Source organism: Periplaneta americana, chromosome 6, assembly GCF_040183065.1.
Source record: "Periplaneta americana isolate PAMFEO1 chromosome 6, P.americana_PAMFEO1_priV1, whole genome shotgun sequence".
Lineage (NCBI taxonomy): Eukaryota > Metazoa > Arthropoda > Insecta > Blattodea > Blattidae > Periplaneta > Periplaneta americana.
Window position 1 is genome coordinate 144,764,455 of NC_091122.1, and position 21,646 is coordinate 144,786,100.

Sequence of the window (21,646 nt, forward strand, 5' to 3'; positions counted from 1 at the left end):
TATATTTCCATTTCGTACAATATTCTGGTCACGAGACATAGTCATATACTTTGTCTTTTCGGGATTTACTTCTAAACCTATCTCTTTACTTGCTTCAAGTAAAATTCCCGTATTTTCCCTAATCGTTTGTAGATTTTCTCCTAACATATTCATATCATCCGCATAGACAAGCAGCTGATGTGCCCCGTTCAATTCCAAACCCTCTCTGTTATCCTGAACTTTCCTAATAGCATACTCTAGAATAATAATAATAATAATAATAATAATAATAATAATAATAATAATAATAATAATAATAATAATAATAATAATAATAATAATAATAACACTTTATTGCCAGAATAAAGACACATAATAATTTTTTAATATAAAAACACTCTAGCACCCCCAGAAAGAGTAAGTTACATACTCTTGCTTAGAGAGCATTCCACATAGTCTAATGTTAAGACATTTTATTAAATAACAGAGTAAAAAGGAAAGAAGAAGAAGAAACACAGATATCACAATAATTGAACTTTAAATTTTCTCTGTTAACAGCAATTTTTAATTGATTTTTTTAAATAAAGAGCATTAGCAAATTGTATGTTTAGGAATTTTGCTATTATCGTGTTATAAAACCTTGGGCCGAAGTTTTTACTCCCTTCGAGAACACCTCTGCTGTATGTTTTGAGAAAAGATAACTAACACGAAGTACGTTTGGTTTTTAATGAATGTTTTAATTCTTCCAATTTCTTATTGTGGGATGGCCCTATTTAAAAAGGACATAAATTAGCGTTTAATCTGTAAAACGACTACACAAAACCGTCACGATACTGTAATATCAGAATTTCTGTTATAACAATGTCACCACGATATAAATACAAATTCAAATATTTATCTGCCAAATTCTTCTCACTATAATTCTGTTCATGGGGGGGATATAAAATGCCGGAACACACTAAACAAGGAGCAGAATACTTCCTTGTTGCACAACAAACACAATGCTTTGTTATTTCGAGGAAAACAGAAGTTCTTATATTCCCATTCGTCTTTGTAAATGTATCTTTTTACATTCCTGTTGGACATGATTCCACCACTGATACTCGCAGACTTGTGGTCGCTATTTGGACGGAAACAGATATAGGAACGAGTAGTCTGCTAGCTAGCAGTGGGAGGGGTTCAACTATGATTGAGGGGAAGGGAACACACTGTGCTACTTTGCCCATCGCTGTTGTAGACAATCAATCAATCAATCAATCACAACTCAAACCGGGGACGGTTTCTGACCTCAGTCACTAAAGCTCTCCAGCGATCCTCTCTTCAACTGTGTCTTGATAGCCTCTTACTAGGAGCAGATAACTGTTCATTTGGTCCTTCAATCGCAGTCATGGCCTACGAAGTTGTTAGACCCCTAATATTCTCCACCACTCTTTGGAGGAGACATGTATGATCTGGGCATAGATCATAACCAGGCTTCGAGACTTGGGACCCGATAAATAAGTTTACTGTGCATGTACTATAGACTGCAGGTAGTGAAAGGTAGAGATGTGTCGAGGTAACAACGTTGCTATTTAGAATGGAGTACGGTAGTATGGGGGAACACACACACATATGTACAGGGACATCATTTTATTTTTACTAACATTTTTAATATTAACTTGCCTATACCTCTGGATCAACGCCGTTTGCTACCCCCTTCCACGACTGGAGTTCGATGATACTGACGTAATATACAAACAAATCACTTTACTAGGTATAGGAGGGAAGAAAAGTAGTTCATCCATTTACGTAAACTAGGAAATATTGCGCTTTTGAGTTTGATAATTTTCATTAGGTTTTTGTTTAATCAAAATACAGTACAGTATTAACAATGAGTGTTTTTACTCACGAACTGAGCTTTCCATGTAGACGTATTCATTATACAGTGTATATTATACTGTCTACAGCACATTAGCGTACAATATAGAGAATGAAGTTAAATTGAAAAATAATCATAATATGGATATTTAAACACATTTTTGAAAATGGTGGCTGTTCATTTCGATACAAGCTTCAGTTCCAATGTGCATATTATCGCACTATAGACTATTGTACATAATCCCAATTACCAGTTTCGTTCTTCGTACTAGTAACTCATGTTAAAATAATTCTGTACCTACTTTATAAAAGAGTACCTTACGTACTGTAAATTCAATCTTCACTTCTGTCCGATCCGAAAAAATAAAATTACTCAGACATACTATCTACTGCCCGTCCAAGTGGATATGTCGTAGGGTCGTAGAAAGGGGGGAAATCACGTGACAGTTAATTACTTAACAAGGCCCTTTTATTTATGTTATTTTAAACAGTTGTATAATATTACGTAGACGTCCAATTCCTAACACAAATTAGTATTCTCAGAAAAGAGCAAAGACAACCCAGCCACTAGCTGGCGAATAAAAGCTGGTGGGGGAAACCGGGATACGACGTAGGCAAATGGACGACGGTACCTGTGCGAAAATGATTCAATATTGAAAACTCTTTCGTCACTGGAAAACGCGAACATATTTTTGGAACTTACTGTTTACTATGACCGTAACGCTACTATGACTGTATATGTGTTGAGGTCGGTTGAGAGTGAAGTACATTAAAAAACTCAGGTACAATAAAAATTGAAGTAAAAATAAAATGATGTCCCTGTACATTCTGAAAGTAAATATACATTACACAATGATAATGTCAAAAGAATGTGAAAAGTATTTATTATCCTGTCTTTTATAAACATCTGTGTTTAATTATACACAGTGTTAATGGTGGAAATAAACATGTAGCAATTTTAATTTCTTCATTTAACCTATTGGTCGCCTTTAGGAAGTGCAGTTACAGTACCGAATTGCAATGTACTACAAGATAAATTTTCAGTGTCTCAAACGTAAATCTTTTTCGCTTATCTGCCAAAGACTGTTTGTATTTTGAAAAGCTGCGCTCTACGTCGCATGACGTGATAGGAGCAAAACAAAGAAACATAATATCATTTCAGTCTCTAAGAGACAGTCCTTTATTCTCGGGTGACTATGTCCAATAATTTGCTGTTTATATTACACAATGTTCCATATCCGTTATTTTTACATAAAATTGATTTCCACTTCTGTTTTACACATTCGGTAAACGGTGTACTTGGTGTCTCATTAAATCTCTGTGGCATTTTCTCAACTAATTTGAGGGCTTCCGGTATCTCTTGCTCTGACTTTTCTAACAGTGTTATAGTTTCAGACACAGTTTGAAAATAGGTTTGTATGAAAACCAAATTATTCATCAGAACATTCAAATCCAGAGCGTTTTCCTTTGCGTATTTGTTGGCATTCATTCTACAGTACCCCCACCCACTGTACGCTTTACCATTATACTCAGTACGCCGTTATGCGCATTTCCCACTGAACTGCTCTATTGGGTCCGAAGTCTCGAAGACCTGATCATAACCAAGCCATCATGTTCTTTGGTTTTTCACCAACACCACTGTATCTGTCTTCATAGACAGTTCTTAATTCCCCATTTTTTAGAATTCTCCTGGAATCATTTGTATAATTTGGCCATAAATCTTTCTCAAAATTTATTTTTCGAAAGGGACAATTGATTTTGTTGGATGTATTCACGCGTTTGGAAACGCAACATTAATTTTAATTTTCGGAAGTGGTATTAGTAGTCTACGAATTGTTATAGAACAATTACTTCATGAGATCGTTGTGCAAAAACATGTCGATAAAACAATGCTTCAATAACAGTTCTTACATTTTACATATCGTAGTTGTTCCTGCAATAAATCCTATGTGACATATTTATCGATTTTCAGATTTTTGCTCTATTAAATAGCTTAAATAGTGATACAACAAATAATAAAGTCTCCTACATGTAATTATATTTCTTTCTTTCGAAAATGTAAGAGTTCACAGTCTCCTATGTACGGCTGCCATAGGATGAATAAATGTGTTTTTTCCTCCTACTGAAGAATTGTATATTTTGCACATAGGAGTTATTGCAGGAACAACGACGGTATGCACTTCACAGATAGGTATGTTAGCTTGTAAATATTGTATGTCAGCAAAATGTTATAAAAGCTGAAAGAGGAAAGAAAATATAATTATGTAAATAGGCACAGTACCAAGGATAAGAAAACACACTTTCCCGCTAAATTTGGTAGCGTCACTATACATCTTAAGGGCTTAGGTACAGCTTACAGCAGTAAAAGCTTTGGAAATATTCAACATTTTTTTCCTCCATTACTGTACCTTGTACAATAATGAAAATTGGTATGTGTAAAACACTGTCCTTCTGCTATATGAAGAAAATATGTTTAGGATTAAAAAGATTGTTTATATTTTTTTTTTTTCAAAATTCAAAACTGTGGCAGTTCACTGTGCAGTGATGAAGCGTTTCCCTCATGATTAATAAACTTGTTATAACTTTTTCATGTTCTCTCTCTTTTATTTCATTGCTGAAACTCATGTTTACAATATCATGCTCTTTCAACTACAGTCCTTAATAAATAATATCTTTTTCATTTTGTATTAGAAGAAAATACTCATATTTGACCATTTTTTAAAATGAATTTATTTTCTATTAGACCATCTATCAAAGGTAGAGAAGTGATTTTCAATCATATTACAGAAATACATGCATAAATACACACAAAAATTTCATCACAGAATGTTGAATACTTTTTGAGTTATGAGGAAACGCCTCATCACTGCACAGTGAATTTTGAATTTTGAAAAAAAAATATATATAGCCTATAAATATTTTTTTAATCGTAAAAATATTTTTATGCTCACCATGCCGAAATGTAGTAATTATACACGTGGTAGCAGCCCTTTAATGCACCTCATTAAAGTACACCTATTCATTATAGTTCAGTTGTTCAGCCAATCAGAAATCACCATTGTAGCATTATAAAAGCGCAAGTATCGATTATTCTCGGATATGCAATCGAAAGACAACTAGCGAAACGTCACGGAGGCTGGAAATCCAATACTGTCGCAGAAGGTTATGTTCTGTTACTATAATAATTAGCGCTAATTGTAAATAATATTCAAATAAATTCAATTTGTCATCTCGTTTTTCAATGTCTAATTTAATTTCAATGTTATATCAAGATTAATATTTAGTTTACTCTCTAGATTATATCAAGGTCAATGACATTCGTTCCTCGGAAAAAATCAATACTTTCGCGTCTGCGCACATCTCACAATTTAGAAGGTCAGTTCCGCTTCTCACTTATATAACCATAACATGAATACTTATGAATAATTTGAAGTTATAAATATGCTCAAACATAAAAAATGGTATGAAACTTGCCTATAATAGTAATTAAGATGCTCCTATGAAAATTATGAAACTCGCTTGAGCTCGTTTTATAAACAAACATACTCGCGTCTTAATTACTACCATTATAGGCTCGTTGCATAATGTACTATTATCGTATAGCAGATGGACAGTGTTTTACACATATAAATTTTCATTATTTAAAAGATAGAGTAATGGAGGAAAGAAATGTTGAATATTAATGTTTAGGTGAGGGTTTGGACATTTTCCGTTGCTGGTTGTCACAATCAAAAATTAAGACAACGTTTCGAAGGGTGGTTCTCCCTTCGTCTTCAGGTGGAAGGAAGGAGAGAAGAGAAAAAAACCTACTGTTGGGATCGTTACGTACAGCTATTCTGTATGACTGATCAGCTGTGCGTAACGATCCCAAAAGTAGGTTTTTTTCTCTTCTCTCCTTCCTTCCACCTGAAGACGAAGGGAGAACCACCCTTCGAAACGTTGTGTCTTAATTTTTTATTGTGACAACCAGGAATGGAAAAACTCCAAACTCCTCACCTAAACATTAACAATCCACCATTGCTTTCAAACCCCTCATTTAGATCAAATGTTGAATATTTCCAAAATTTACTCTTTTAAGCTGAACCTAATCCCTTAAATTAAAGAAGTGGAACGACGTACGTTTCATCATTTTTACAAACAGGAGTATGGATGATGTTATTTCTTGTCTCAAAATTCGTATTGAAAGAAGCAACAAACTCACGGATTCGGTTGAACTTCTTTAGAGTCGATGTTGTACGTCACATCATTACACATGGATATGCATTTACATTTGTGTCTTCTGCCTGTCGAAGAATATAAGAACTTCACGTACAACTCTGAAATGAAGGAAAATAGATAGGGCCATTTTGAGAGATCTCCACACTTTTAAGAAAAGTAGCCATTGCGAGCACTGTTCCTAGAGAAAAAAGTCGAACTGCATGAGATCTGTGTTGACTGTGTATTTAATCTCCGTGTAAATGAATCTTTCGACTTCAACTTCTGTATTACGTTCACAGAAAGCAATAAATACAATGTATGTGAGTTAAACTTTTCACAGTTTGATGGGAGGTTTTGACATGAGCACATTAACAGTTCTCTTGTTGGAATCATCGTATTATTTTGCAGTGGTACAATACTTATATTTTTATACCTGCTACTATGAATACAGCTTACCTGGATGTTTTCCCAAGCAATGCATTCCTTCGACGTCACAAACTTTTGCGTGACCTGAAACAATAACGCATATCACAAAGTTGGTAATAGTTTCAAAAGCATTCATTTCTGCACAACGAAGAAAAAAAATGCATTATTTCAGTACTTCCACAATAGACCTAATTTTTATAATAGTTAGTTAATTTCCATTTAGAATTTAGAATTCAGAATTATTTATTAGTATGGCTCAGAAGTTGATGACCTAAAACTCACAGAAAAGTTATCTCAAATTTCTTAAAATATAACGTTAAAATTTAAAAAATGGCCAAGATTTTAATAGTAATAACAATAGTAGTAGTAGTAGTAGTAGTAGTAGTAGTAGTAGTAGTAGTAGTAGTAGTAGTAGTAGTAGTAGTAGTAGTAGTAGTAATAATAATAATAATAATAGGCTGACCAGACGTCCCCAATTTCCGGGACAGTTCCCGGTTTTGAGTTGCTGTCCCCGGGGAGCAAATATCTCCTTTTTGTCCCCAGAAATTTTGATTTTGTTTCAATGACTTTTACACATGAATATTTAAGTATCGTGATGAAACTGCTGTGATTAATGCACATTTCTGAACGGTTCTCAGTATGAACCAGCAGTATAGTATAAGATATTCTGCACTCTTTGAGAAGAACATACGATATACCATCTTTGTCTTCATTCGCGTTGTGCGGAAGCGTTATAACTGCCAGCGTCCATTTTTAAGTAGTTCAAAAATGATTAGTTTTGTGACAAACGAACAGGTGAAAATTGGTGTGATGTTTTTCAATATTTCAAAAAAAAAAAATTCTATTCCATTTGAAAATCTTCTCAAAATAGTGTCATTAATCATGTGTCTTTCAGTCAGTAATTCGTCGACTCTTCTCCACAATGCACTCAATCTGGACTGATGAAAAGTTCAAGAATGAAAATTGAAACAGCTTTGTTACAAGTGAAAACAAACTTTCATTTCTCATGTGAAGACCTTAGTGTGAAGCTGTATGGGAAGGAACAGATCCTTAAAAAAGATATATTTTTCAAACCAGTAGGCCTACTTGTAAAATGTGTGTGTTAGAATTCAGTGTGTACAATATCATGTGAAAAACTTCGATACATCCGTTAGTGCTGAAATTGAATTCTTAGTGGCCATAATTATGTATAGAAGTTATGTGTGTTTATTCATTTAATTCAGAAAGTTAAGATATTCTACAAATTTAGTGTACAAAGTTCTATAATTGTACCTACTGTTACATGTAATTTCTGCAACATTTCAACGCATAGTGACTAGATAAGATTTTGTGGTTTTTCTTGAAATTACCGATGTACCCTGTTGGACCATAAAAAATCTGGTCAGCCTAAATAATAATAATAATAATAATAATAATAATAATAATAATAATAATAACAATAACAATAACAATAATAATAATAATAATAATAATAATAATAGTCATAATAAATGATGCCAATACAAATTTAAATATTAGGAGGAACTGAAATTCCCAGAATATCTCTTAATCAGCATTTTAGCAAATAGCCATCGCCATTCGTAGGTTCTCCTGTTTGAAGGATCGCCAGTTGGTTTACTTTCGGCATTTTTACGTCTTCACTTGTGAGATACCACATGCTAGATACGAGCACTGCACGTTTGTGGTTAGGTCTGTCATTCGCTTTCAAAATGCTCAAAATGGTCGACCGATTAAAATTCATGGGCAGTTTGTTGCAGTTCTGGGAGAGATAGTAATGTACGAAGAGAGTGTCATATGTTTAACAATGACGGACAAATTTTCACGATGATGAGCGAAGTGGACATCAATCTGCATATGTGTCAACAATTCAGAACTCGGGCTCTGCTTAAAAAAAATTGGCTGAGAAGTTTTCAAGCATCCTCCATATAGCTCTGACCTGGCGCCGAGTATCTTCAACATGTTTACTCACATGAAGAAATGTTTTAGATGAAAAGCGTGCCGTAGGCCTATGTCTCTGATCAAATCGCCTCTGAAAAAGGAGTTCTGTTTACGAGTGTAATAAAAGAATTGTGCGCTTGAGGTCTGAATACATCTGTAGTATTTCATACAAAAATACTACATTTGAATGTGAAAAATGAAAATTATTAGAATACATTCCAGTAATGTGGAAGCACTTTTCTAGTGTCAGGGAAGTCAAAATATTTTAGACATTGGATTCTAGTTAACAATATTAATTCAGCTAAATAAATAAATTTTAGGTTTACATTGTAATAATATGAGTAAGATAAAATAGAGCAACAATAAGGTCAACTTTTCAAAGAGAAGCAAATTTGACAAATATAAGTGCAAGACAGTAATGTTTTTGTGAAAAAGCAAGCTGAATAGACCCAATGTTACTTCCCTTCGGCGGCTTTTTGGGTATTGAAATAATTTTAGTATGAACTTACCAACCCTGCGGTAAAAGTATGGAATGCAGCCACACTTCTTCTGGGCAAGTCTCATGCGACATTGAGCCTTGCACAAGTTGAAGGTGTAAACGGGACTGATCTTGAGGAAGTTCTCCTCGGGGAAGCGACACTTCCTTTGGGCAACGCTCAGTTCCCTCGCTTCCGGGGTCGTGATGGTCCCAAGTGCTTGCAGGAGAATTCTAAGCATTCCTTTCACATACACAGGATGACCAAAATCAGACAAGTCAACGACGTCAAGTGGGTTATGATAGTAAAACTGCAACAGGAAATATTAAGATATAATAGTTGAAATAAAGAGTCCTCATCAGAGACCTGCAAGAGAGCGATGCTTAACGATATCTGAGATCGGTTTTACCGAATGCTCTTCGTGTGTAATCGCTCGAGCTCGGGTTTGGCCTCCGCTCGCTCGAGATCGCCCGGGGGATCGCTCCCCTGTCAGAACGAGCGCTCGCGTCAACGACTGTATGCGAAGCAGTATGCTACAGTACTACGTAGTGCAGTACTGGTAGAAATCGAATGAATTCATTCGAATTATTTGATTATCAAAACCATTCGAAATAATAGAAATATTCACAATATCACTCGATTATTCATTAACTTTGCTTACCACCACAACAAGCCGTATGAAGTTATACAAAATATGTACTCGCATAACAGAATATGTTCCATTTTATGATAATGATAAGAGCTTCGAGTTCAGAATCATATGACGCAACAATAGAATGATAAGCTTTGAATGTTCTGTGTGGGTGCTGCGTACTGACTCTTCTAACAGCCCCAGAATCTGACCCTGATCTTCATTAAATTGAACACCTGACCTACATGGCGATAAGAAAAAAGAGCGCTGCTCTCAGACTATAGACCTACGTATAGAATGAGTAATCAACATACTGCAATTTTATTGAACAATTCATTCATGCATTCGAATGATTTCATCCTACAATGGAATAATCATTATAGAAATCATTCGATTGTTCTCAACAATTATATATATCTAGTCGAAATTTAATTAATTACACATTTTTCTTTGTTTAGATTGAAATAGCCTGAAATGATTTTCTGTATAAATATATTTCATTCCTACTTAGTTTAACAATTAATCGTGATAATTACTGTAAATGCAAATGAAATGTTTGGTTATATTACTATAAAACGTATATAAAACAGACAAATTACAATTTAATACGTGATAACTAAAAATGTCTATCGATGTATGAAATGCAAATAATAAATTAGTAGCGATATATTTTGTTTCATCTCGGACGTAGCATGAACTTTACTCATACTAACTTGGGAATATTTTTATTTTTTATTTTAGTAGGTTATTTTACGACGCTTAGGTTATTTAGCGTCTGAATGAAATGAAGGTGATAATGCCAGTGAAACGAGTCCGGGGTCCAGCACCGAAAGTTACCCAGCATTTGCTTGTATTGGGTTGAGGGAAAACCCCGGAAAAAACGTCAACCAGGTAACTTGCCCCGACCAGGATTCGAACCCGGGCCACCTGGTGTGGACAATCCTATGTACTTTCAGGTATTCTTATCCCTTACTTCTCTGAATTTAGTCCAAGCAGAGCTAGTAACTGCTTTCCCTTTTTTCCAATACTCTTGACTCTGCTAATTTAATTTTATTTTCGGTATATACTTTCGACATCGTGTCTTGTAATCTTTTACCATCAACAGAGACGGTGTCCGAGCATCTGCTTGAGATCGACGTCGATACTATTGAATCATCTTCAACATTCGTTTTGATGAAACGTACTGATTAGACAAGCCTACAATTCACCTACTGCTTACTGCTACCGGAAGAGCACTCATGAACACCGAGCGCTCGTCCTCAGACCCGATCGCTCGGTGTGTTTCTTTCCTTCGTGATTTATCGGAAATATTCGTAGATGATCGCTATTCATTCCGTCAGTGCCTTCCTGGACTGATAACGATATCCCGCGCTCGCTCTGATGCAGGTCTCTGGTCCTCATTGAATACCGTGAAGAAAGATCACCTTTCCGTATATGTGTGTGCGTGCATGCGTAGTGTATGTATGTATGTATGTATGTATGTATGTATGTATGTATGTATGTATGTATGTATGTATGTATGTATGTATGTATGCATTCATGTATGCATTTATGTATGTATGTATGTATGTACGTATGTATGTATGTATGTATGTATGTATGTATGTATGTATGTATGTATGTATGTATGTATGTATGTATGTATGTATGTATGTATATATGTATTTTCAGTAGGTTATTTTACGACGCTTTATCAACATCTTAGGTTATTTAGCGTCAGAATGAGATGTAGGTGATAATGCCGGTGAAATGAGTCCGGGGTTCAGTTTGCCCATACTGGGTTGGGGGGAAACCCCGGAAAAAACCTCAACCAGATAACTTGCCCCGATTGGGAAACGAACCCGGGCCATCTATTTTCGCGACCAGACGCGCTAACCGTTACTCCACAAGTGTGGACTCTATGTATGTATATATGTACTGTATGTAAATGTTATGTTTTATTTAACGACGCTCGCAACTGCAAAGGTTATATCAGCGCCGCCGGATGTGCCTGAATTTTGTCCCGCAGGAGTTCTTTTATATGCCAATAATTCTACTGACATGAGCCTGTCGCATTTAAGCACACTTAAATGCCATCGACCTGGCCCGGGATCGAACCCGCAACCTTGGGTATAGAAGGCCAGCGCTATACCAACTTGCCAACCATGTCGACTGTATGTATGTATGTATGTATGAATGTATGTATGTATGTATGTATGTATGTATGTATGTATGTATGTATGTATGTATGTATGTATGTATGTATGTATGGCTGGCTTATATATGTAAATAGTAATTGTAATTTTATTTTCATATCATAGTTGGAATCTCCTGGTAGAGGGGCAGAGAAGGCCTGACGGCCTTATCTCTACCAGGTTAAATAAATAAATACTAATACTATAAATTCAATTTTTAAATTATGGTTTATTTAACAACGCTCGCAACTGCATAGGTTATATGAGCGTCGCCAGTATGCCGGAGTTTGTCCCGCAGGACTTCTTATACATGTCAGTAAATCTACTAACATTAGCCTGTCGCATTTAAGCACACTTAAATGCCATCGATCTGGGCCGGGATCGAATCCGCAACCTCAAGCACAGAAGGTGAGCGCTATACCAACTACGCTACTCAGGTCGACTGTATGTATGTATGTATGTATGTATGTATGTATGTATGTATGTATGTATGTATGTATGTATGTATGTATGTATGTATGTCTTTACTTTAGAATAAGAAAATACCAAAATTTAAGTGATTCTATTCTTTGTTTATATATAGAATATACACTCACCGTCAGTCCCGTGTTATTTCTAACAAAAAAGCTTGCAGTTACAGATTTCATGACAGGGTGGACTTCAAGAGTTTTGCTTCCTTCAATTAACGTCCAGTTATCTGCTAGCCAATACCTGAAAAATTAGGTAAAATGTGTTTGTCGATCATTTAAATCAGGGGTCGTCAGCACAGAGCACGCTGGGGCTAGCCTCTCTTACCCGCGGAAAACGCAGTGCACTATAGTGCTCTCGTAGCTGCTAGCGGGTATGCTCTCTATCTCTCCCTGTTGCACGACAGTGCACACGGGACGGCACCGCGTACCCATTGCACATTTCAGCGAGTGCTGACGACCACTGATTTAAATTATGGTCCGTCCCAGGAATCTGTAGAGTGAAAGGCGAAATAAAACCTCTACGCAAGAGGACTAGAGATGAACAAACTTAACTGCCGCTCTCGCTCGCTGTGTTCGCTGCATTTGTCTTTCGAGTCTCGGCTCGTCATTCTCGCTGCGCTTCGAGTCTCGCTCGTCATTCTCGAAATAGCATTTGGTCGGAGTGGAAAGATTTCGTAACTTTGAATAACATACATAATTGAAATAAATAACATATACTGTATGTTTAAATCAGATAAAAAGACGAAACAGAACAGTATCTTAATTAGCAAAATGTTCTGGTTTTATTATGTGATATTACCTCTAAGTTATACAGGGACATCATTTTATTTTTACTAACATTTTTAATATCAACCTGGATATATCTTTGGATTAAAGGTCTAGAACCGGAAACACCGCTTGCTCCCCCTTCCAAGACTGGAGTTCGATGATACTGGCGTAAAATACAAATCACTTTACTAGGTATAGGAGGGAAGAAAAGTAGTTCATCCATTTATGTAAACTAGGAAATATCGCAATTTTGAGTTTGATCATTTTCATTAGGTTTTTGTTTAATTAAAATACAGTACTGTATTAATACTCAGTGTTTTTACTCACGAATTAAGCTATCCATTCGGACGTATTAATTATGCAGTGTATATTGTACTGTTACAGCACATTAGCGTATAATATAGAGAAAGAAGTTAAATTGAAAAATAATCATAATATGGATATTTAAACACATTTTTTAAAATGGTGGCCGTTCATTTCGATACAGGCTTCAGTTCTTTTGTGCATATTATCGCACTATAGACTAATTCCAATTACCAGTTTCGTCCTTCATACTTAGTAACTCATGTTGAAATAATTCTATACCTACTCTATAAAAGAGTACCTTACGCACTGTAAATTCAATCTTCACTTCTGCCCGATCCGAAAAGATAAAATTACTCAGAAATGCTATCTACTGTCCGTTCAAGTGGTTTTGTCGCAGGATCGTAGCAAGGGGGGGAATCACGTGACAGTTAATTACTTAACGAGGCCCTTTTATTTAAGTTATTTCAAATAGTTGTATAGTATTACGTAGACGTCCAATTCCTAACAGAAATTAATGTTTTCAGAAAAGAGCTAAGGCAGCCCAGCTACTAGACTTTACAGAGGGGCGAACAGAAGCAGGTGGGGGAAATCGGGATGCGACGTAAGCAAACGGATAACAGTACCTGTGCGAAAATATGGTTCAATATTGAAGCTCTTTCGCCACTGGAAAACGTGAACATTTTTCTGGAACGCACTATACTCACTAACTCAGTACTACATATGCGGCCTCGGTTCTATGTGGAGGACGCTTGGAGTTTACTAGTAGAGGGGTGGAAGTGAAGTACATTCAAAAACTCAGGTACAATAAAAATTGAAGTAAAAATAAAATGATGTCCCTGTATAAATATAAAAAAAACAATTCTCAAAGAAACATAAAACATAACGTTAATATCTTTTTCCTTGAGACTGCAAACTTGATCTTAAACATATGAAAAGAAAATTCCTAGTCTTTTAATAAGGGCCTAGTAATTAAATAAAGACTGGGGAACGGATTATTATACACTGAAAGGTAGAGATGTTTCAAATAGGCTACTTGATTGTTTATACATATATAACAGTTGCCAAAGTAGATAAAAGTTCAGTCAGGTATAAATAACTGTGGCGATTGAAGGTTGCTTCGGGACTTCGGGAGATGATCAATATCGAATATCGGAAGACGCGGTAGTCTTTACGTCAAGGACGCGACTATACAACATTGTCGTGCGGGTTTTCCGCTTTGCGGGCGCTGTTAGTCTCGCTTTCTCGACCGTTGTTCATCTCTAGCTAGGACCAATGACCGCTCTGAGGGCAGGCATTGATTAAACGAAACTACCAATTGCTTGCAGGGACCATAGTATCATCTCATATACCACCACTCAATGGCGTGACAAAACATTGGGTTATATGGGTGCATTCATAGGTAAGGTGCTACTGGATGACTATGACAGCCGGTGGTCGACCATTTCAGCTGGTCGACGGTGTAACAAGCTTCAGCTCACAAAGCATTGAAGCTGTTTACACAAAGAAGTCATTGAAATCAACGGGGCGTGCTAATCGGTAGCGTATCTGAGCAACAATGGTCCGTCCCAGGTATCTGTAGAGTGACTTGACGCATATGGAGGCGAAGTCTATCTGTGCCGAAGTGTATTGCGGGCAGCATCAGCTCGAGGCTGCTAAGGGGTAAGATGTTAGTGGTAGAGTTAAGATAGAAATGATTCCGTTCTTGCAAGCGATTAGTAGCTTCGTTCAACCAATGCCTGCCTCCCCAGAGCGGTCATTGGTCCTAGCTCTCCCACATAAGGCCACATAAAGCCGTCAGGCCTTCTCTGCCCCTCTACCAGGGGATTACAACTATAATATGAAGAATAAAATTACAATTAATATTACATTTACAATTACAATTACAATAAAAATTAAAGTCCGACAAGATTACCTGATTAATGAAAGCTAGGCATTTTATCATAGAAGTTAAGAACAAAGAATATTTTTGTATTTACTGAATTACAAATTAAACCTAGAATAACAAAATTCTATAGTGGTGAAATTACCGGATATTGAAATATTTTGTGATATATTAAGAGAATTATTTACAAGAAACCATGTCTGAACGAATCTCAATTACTGACCAAGTGCCTAGTAAGTTTGCGTTTGAATTGAGTTTTATTTCGACAGTCCCTGATGCTAGCAGGTAACGAATTTCAGAGTCTTGGCAGGGCTATTGTGAAAGAGGATGAGTATGAGGAGGTGCGATGGGATGGTGTTGTTAGTATTGTTTCATGGCGAGAGCGTGTGTTCAGATTATGTTGGGAAGAAAGATAAGTGAAGCGAGACGACAGGTACGGAGGAATAGAAGAGTTCAAGATTTCGAAGAGAAGGAGAAGTGAATGTAAATTTCTTTTCTTATCTAGTTTAAGCCAACCTATTGTTTCCAGGGATGGAGTAATATGATCATATTTACGAACATTGCTTACAAAACGTACACACAAATTATGAGCACGTTGAAGTTTCGTTTTGTTGTCGCTGGAAAGGTCTGTCAGTAAAATGTCAGCATAGTCAAAATAGGGAAATACAAGCTCTGCACAAGGGACTTTTTTAAGCAAGAGGGGAGATGAACATTTATCCTTTTTAGCACATGGATAATAGAATATACTTTCCTGCAGGTTTCTGTGATTTGCATGTCCCAGTTGAGATTATTATCCATGTGAATGCCAAGATTTTTTACCGAAGAACTGAAAGGGATATGCACTGTACTTACTTTAACGGGGGAAATGTCGAGGTGCTTTATCTCTACCAGGTTATATAAATAAATACTAAATACATACCACTTGCGCAGATGTCTTATTTCGTCTTTCTACTCTACAGATTCCTGGAACGGACCATAGTCAGATTCACTCCGAATACGTAAAACGACTTTTATCATAATGCAAAATAACAATGTAACCTTAATTCTTGATTAAGAACCTGAAAATCTAAGGTTTAGTTGTCACTTACTCTGGATCGTTGTAGAATGCCGCCATGTTATTGTATGTGTAGCAAAGTCCTCTTTCTGTGACGGTCGACACAAGCGGGACGATCTTCTGTTCTGTGTTAACGGCTCCAAAAATTAATAATTGACGTACCTAAACAAGTATGACATAGAGCGTCACTTATATAAGGTAGGTGTCCCTGATATGGCCATGCTAAGGTTTGAGAATTTTTCTAGCCGCCATTTCGAAAAAAAAATGTAAACCACTTTTTTCTTACTCGTTCTCAGTCTAATGGACTTTCTTAAAACAATTTCCTTTCCCCATAAAAATAGCTTTAATTGTCCAAAAAGTCCCAAATTCCAAAAGTCTACCTAGTGGCCATATCAGGAACAGATGCACATGATATGGCCACCCTTGTTCCATGTTCTACAAATCGTGATTGTTTTCAGTTTGATAGCGCAGTTGTGTTAAAATTAAATAATTTTGGTGTAAAATGAATAAAAATGACACTTAATAATCTTTTTTATAATTCAAAATTGTAGTCAAAATAGGTTTTTCCATAAAAATTAAGTTGTTTTTCTTAAAATACAAACTTTTTGCGTAATCCCAGCTATAGGCATGTAAATTTGTCAGGTGAAAAAATAAAAGTGAAATGAACTTGATATGGCCATGGTGCATTTGATATGGCCATATCAGGAGCAGGTAAGCTTTCACGAAAATCGTTTGATTATGAACAACTCGTAAAAGATACGCCATAACGATAACACCAATCAACAGAACATTAAAAACTGACTGGAGTACGATGGTTTTCGTGAAACAAGTCTTTGAAAAACATGCATAAAACAAAGGAGACTTACCAGAGAAAAATAAGAAGAGGTCACATGAAAACCGCAAAACAGGCAACTGACGCCATATTGCTCAACCTGACTGGATGGAAAACGATCAAGTGACATACCAGGATGCCCTTTCACTGGATGCTGCTGCAATTTAGCGAATTTTTTGGTTAACTAACTCACAATAGGGGGGTGGCCATATCAGGAACATGGCCATAACAGGAGCACCCACCTTATGAGGGGCTCACAACCAGAGTGGATCAAGTCCACCAGTGATCAGTTTGTGGATTAATACAATCTCGGATAAAGAAAACTTATATTTATTCATTGCCATAACAAACAAAGATCATAACTCATTTGTTACTCCACAGAGGGCAGAATTTTCTATGGAAGGTGAAGGTTGCTAAGCGTGAGCCAGGAACTTTAAGACTCAATATCTCAGAACTATTCCAGATGGACTTGGTCCACTCTGATTGTGAACCCCTCATATCATGCCACAAGAAATCAAATTCCAAAGTAAATTTCACTCAGAATTGTTTAAATTATAAAATATTTCTGGTTGTTTATAAAGAACTTTGATAAAAAGTAATCTCATAGACAAACAAATGTTTACTTTCTCATTTAATAGGTTTTTGTTTTGCAGTGAAAAATAAATTTCAATACTTTTGCAGAAATGCACCGTTTCAGTATCGCTGATATAAAAGTGTTTCGGAAATGTCCGTCCGTCTGTATAAAGCAATTTCTTCTACGTTATTATAAGGATTTTCTTTGGTTTGGGTCAGTTGCCAAAAACTACAAAAGCGCTGCTCAATGCCGTTTATTTCGTAAGAAAAGATCTGAAATAGTTTTGGCTAAAACTTCTTGCGTCTAAATATGACAAAGTGGCAGGCAAGACCTCCAGACCACCTGAGAAATGTTGAGCACGGTAGGAGAGAATTGTTGGAAATGTTTTACATCGCGCTCTGCTTTTGATATTCAAAAGGTATGAGAAATAGCGGTCATGTCTTCGCAACATGAAAGACAAAAATGTGTACACTTTATCACTCTGGACACAATTTGTAGTTAAGCATACTTAACTGTATACGTAGTTGTTCATTAATAATAGCAAGTTTTGTACCGCCCTGTATAAAATATAGGCACAATACAAATAATGCTAAAGTACAACTAAAGATTAATTGAGTCATTAAATATGAAAAAAGGCGAAACCAAAAATATGAACAAAATATTTGTCTGAGAATCTATGTAGACTTGATATTAAATGGTATTAAGAGAGTGGGGTAGCAAAGTATAGATTAATATAGAGAAAGTCATAGGCCTATCATTATATTAACCTTTAATGTTTCGTTATTTAACATTCCAACTCAAACTCGCATAGTGATGTACAATAGTACTTTATGCAACGAGCCTATAATGATAGTAATTAAGACGCGAGTATGTTTTTTTATGAAACTCTCTTGCGCTCGTTTCATAATTTTCATACGAGCGTCTTAATTACCATTATAGGCAAGTTTCATACGACTTTTTATGCTCGACCATATTTCTAACTTGAAATTATTCAGAAGTATTCATTTTATTTGTATCTGACAGAAGATCGGAAGTGACCTTGTTCATAGCTCGTATATTGTGAGATGTGCGCAGACGCGAAAGTATTGATTTTTTCCGAGGAACAATAATGTCATTGACCTTGATGTAATGTAACATGAACTAATTTTGATATAACCTGGAAATTGATTTAGAATTGCAAACGAGATGACAAATTGAATTTATTTCAATATTATTTACAATTAACGCTAATTATTATAGTAACAAAACATAACCTTCTGCGACAGTATTGGATTTCCAGCCTCCGTGACATTTCCCTCGTTGTCTTTCGATTGCATATCCGAGAATAATCGAAAACCTGAACTTTAATGAATAGGTGTACTTTAATGACATGCATTAAAGGACTGCTACCAGGTGTATAATTACTACATTTCGGCATGGTCGAGCATAAAATAAATTATGTACCTGGATGAACTGACTAGAAAGAATATTAAAATAAAAAGTATATACCTCAAGTAACACCTTCAAGTAGTCCTCGCTTTTAATCGGGTTGTTTGGGATGTCTTTTATGTATTTAAAATTATCGTAAGTTGCATTCGCCAAGCTTCGAATAAATTCTTTGACACCCTCTTTGTCTTTCACATTTTTCAAACTGAAATGAAGTTATCACAGAAGAATTAGAATTGATACAGAAAACCTCCATTATTAATATATTATTATCTTTCTTTTAAAATGTTATTGAGCATTTAATAGTGAACTGCAGAAACAAAATGAAACAAAACACATTTAGAATGAAGCTAGGAGAGAAGAGAGACATTCTTGCATCCAATAATAGAAAGCATATCACATAATAAATAAGAGATTATTCTATAATTGTAACTTCATTCTGAAAAAAATACTGTAATAATAAAATAATATAAGATAGGTAACTATAAAACTTAAAAATAAGTTGCATTTTGTCATGTCTTCTTGAACGTTAGAACAGCTGAGTCAATACGGATTGGAGGGACGACCAAGCAGTTTCTGTACGAGAAATTAAAATGGACTGTCGTTTAATATTAGAAATATGTTTTCAATATCTATTTCACAATATAGGCTAAAGAAATAGAACATACGACAGATGGAAGTACATAAGGAAGTTTCGAAAAGAAGAGAAGTAAATACGTACGTACGTATTTAGTGTAAAATAATTTGTTATCCATTGTGTAGTTTAGTAGTTATGACTTTTTAAAATGTTTCACGGACTTATGAATAGCTCTGTATTTTCCTCTTTCTGGTACCACGAGAGACTCCATGAAATTGGAGCCAATGTTAAGTTGATGGAAACACGGGAAAGATTTAATAAAATCTAGTAAAAATCTCACCATCACTGAGTAAAAGTAAGAGTTTTTTAAGGAAGAAAACAATTTCAATACTTAATTCGTTCCCTTAAAATTGATTGCTAAAACAATTAATATATGTTAATATTTTACGTCTCATTTATTTAGCTTTATTTCAATCCATTCTCCAGTATGGAATTTTAGGATGGAGAAATGCTTGTAATACTAATCTCACTTCACTAATACGTATTCAGAAAAGAATAATTAAAATATGTCTTAATAAACCAATTGATTACTCATCCGAGCATTTGTTCACTGATTTTAATGATTTGAAAATTAAACAAATTTATTATATTTCCTTATTAAACTTCATACATAAAAATCGCAATAAATTCAAATTGTATCATCATAAATATGAAACTAAAAGATCCGATTTTATACGACTAGACCTACAGGAACCAAAGTGTTTCACAAGCACAGCTCTGAGCCATGGTACCTACTTTGGTTAAAGGTTATATAATAAAATAATTTAAAAATACCCAAATTTGGAACATTTTAGTATAATAAATTTAAAAAATAGCGTTAGAAGTTTAATTTTTAAAGAATATATATTGATTTAATATGTATATGTATTTTGTAAGAGTTAAATTATTAAAATTGAAATTGTATTTTTAAAGTTATTTTATTCCTATATTTTTTTTCTCCTTGACCTACTTTGTGTCAAATAATTATCTTTGTTTGTGTTAAGTATGTGTTTAGATAGCACCCTAAGCACGAGTTTTTACTCCTTCAGGGAAGAATTAAGTCTGTATTTTAGTACATGTTATTTTACTAACAATAAACAATAAACAATTTACTTTTCTGTGATGTATCTATCTAGCAGAATTTCGTCGACTTTGTCATCGAGGCAGAGAGTTCCAGCAGGAAACAAGGTGTACCAGTCCATGTTGTTCACCTCGATGGATATGGCTGTGGGACTCTCGTCATAATGCTGCTTGATGCTCAGACTCAACCACACTGCGCCAGAGATGGCCAAAATGACAAACACCAGCCACACGGCACTGCACAAAATTACGTCATTGACGTTAGACATGCTATATAGTCAAATTATAGGAACACTGAACATAGAATATTCTCATTAGTACTGTCGGTAACTGGAATCTATGGCATTTGTGGTTTTTAGATAGGTCTAGATGAGGATGGAAACAGTCCAGTGAGTCTATTTTAAAGTCATTTTACATTATTTATTTATTTATTTATTTATTTATTTATTTATTTATTTATTTATTTATTTATTTATTTATTTATTTATTTATGTATTCATTCATCCATTAATTTACTTATTCATTCATTTACTTAATTATTTATTTACTCATTTACTTATTTACTCATTTACTTATTTACTCATTTATTTATTTATTTACTCATTTATTATTTACTCATTTATTTATTTATTTATTTACTCATTTATTATTTACTCATTTATTTAGTTATTTACTCATTTATTTATTAACTTATTTATTTATTTATTTATTGTTTATTTATTTATTCATCCATTAATTAATTTATTCATTCATTTACTTATTTATTTACTCATTTATTTATGTATTTATTTACTCATCTACTAATTTACTCATTTACTGATTTATTTATTTACATACTTATTTATTTACACATTTACTTATTTACTCATTTATTTATTTATTTGCTCATTTACTTATTTACTCATTTATTAATTTACTCATTCACTCATTTATTTATTTGTTTATTTATTTATTTACTTAT

The 21,646-nt window shown here is 34.7% G+C and overlaps 1 protein-coding gene across 1 annotated transcript in view; it reads right to left on the reverse strand.

The window, feature by feature from the left end:
* The window catches only part of LOC138702289 (pickpocket protein 28-like), a 42,121-nt gene that overhangs the window by 13,768 nt on the left and 6,707 nt on the right, over positions 1-21,646 (reverse strand). Inside the window, exons 3-9 of the mRNA XM_069829873.1 lie at positions 20,719-20,922; positions 19,053-19,194; positions 16,193-16,320; positions 12,275-12,389; positions 8,907-9,183; positions 6,490-6,543; positions 6,038-6,152 (exon numbers count right to left, since the gene is read on the reverse strand). Of these exons, the coding sequence (XP_069685974.1) occupies positions 6,038-6,152; positions 6,490-6,543; positions 8,907-9,183; positions 12,275-12,389; positions 16,193-16,320; positions 19,053-19,194; positions 20,719-20,922 (1,035 nt within the window). The remainder of the gene's footprint in view (positions 1-6,037; positions 6,153-6,489; positions 6,544-8,906; positions 9,184-12,274; positions 12,390-16,192; positions 16,321-19,052; positions 19,195-20,718; positions 20,923-21,646) is intronic.